The sequence below is a fragment of the Cyphomyrmex costatus genome, unplaced genomic scaffold (assembly GCF_001594065.2).
Source record: "Cyphomyrmex costatus isolate MS0001 unplaced genomic scaffold, Ccosl1.0 scaffold276, whole genome shotgun sequence".
Lineage (NCBI taxonomy): Eukaryota > Metazoa > Arthropoda > Insecta > Hymenoptera > Formicidae > Cyphomyrmex > Cyphomyrmex costatus.
Genome location: NW_017276866.1, coordinates 54,388 through 55,426, shown reverse-complemented (window position 1 = coordinate 55,426; position 1,039 = coordinate 54,388). Strand labels below are relative to the sequence as shown.

At 27.6% G+C, this 1,039-nt stretch overlaps 1 protein-coding gene across 1 annotated transcript in view; it reads left to right on the top strand.

Moving 5' to 3' along the window:
* Nucleotides 1-156, top strand: part of LOC108774889 (nuclear RNA export factor 1) — a 72,330-nt gene extending 72,174 nt beyond the window's left edge. The window contains exon 12 of the mRNA XM_018541119.1: nucleotides 1-156. Within this exon, the coding sequence (XP_018396621.1) occupies nucleotides 1-156 (156 nt within the window).
* Nucleotides 157-1,039: the final 883 nt, after the last annotated feature.

The window sequence follows — 1,039 nt, the reverse complement described above, 5'->3', positions numbered from 1 at the left end:
CAAATGGCATTAACGTTGAGTCAACAGACAAATATGAATTTGGAATGGAACTTGAAATGTTTACGAGAAACGCAGTGGATCTACGATAATGCATTTGCTGCCTTCCAAGAGTTTTTCAAACTTGGACAGATACCATCAGAAGCGTTTGCAAAGTAAAGACACGTGAGTAAGAAATCTTATCACTGTGATAATAACATGTAAGAAAAGTCCGAATTTCTTGTAAAACAGCGACCTTCATTCCATTTCATATTCAGTATTATATTATATTTGTTTTTTACGGATATACTTATTTATTTTAAAAAAAATGTAAAAAAACTTTTTGATATTTCTCTGACAACATGCATGTTTAAAAAATATCATGAAAATATCATAAAGATATTTTATAAAGAATATACATATCTATATGATATATAAAGACAGGTCTGATAAACAATGCATGTTACCTGAGAAATATCCAGGGATTTATTGCTTAAACGTTAATATATTTCCAGACAACATGCATGTCTAAAAAATATCATAAAAACATCTCATAAAAATGACTTTTTTAGAACATACATTTTTAAATGATATCACTTAAAAGGTATCATAAAGAGATCTTCTAGATTCATGTTGTCTGGAATTTATTACCTGCCAATTTTATATCTTTGGCAATAAAAGACAGTTTTTGTAAACAATTGCGTGTAATATAGTTTCCTATTCGAAAGTTAAAAATCATAATGTATTTAAAAGTATAATCTGAATAATGGTTATTAAGAAATATCATCAATAAATCTAATATGATCTGAAAGGAAGATCATTGACCGCATTCAACAGACATAGCACTTGAGAAAGCGTTCAGTAGTTACTATCTACAATTGAAGAAGACCCTCAAGATTTATGTAATAAATGAAGAAGAATGTGTAATTTGTACCTGGCAATAAAAGGCAATTTTTAATTTTTCCAAAGAAAGAAGTATTAGATAACAGAACATATTAAGACATAATGTATACATGTGTTTACACACATATGTACACAGTATGCATATTAGTATATTATTTAA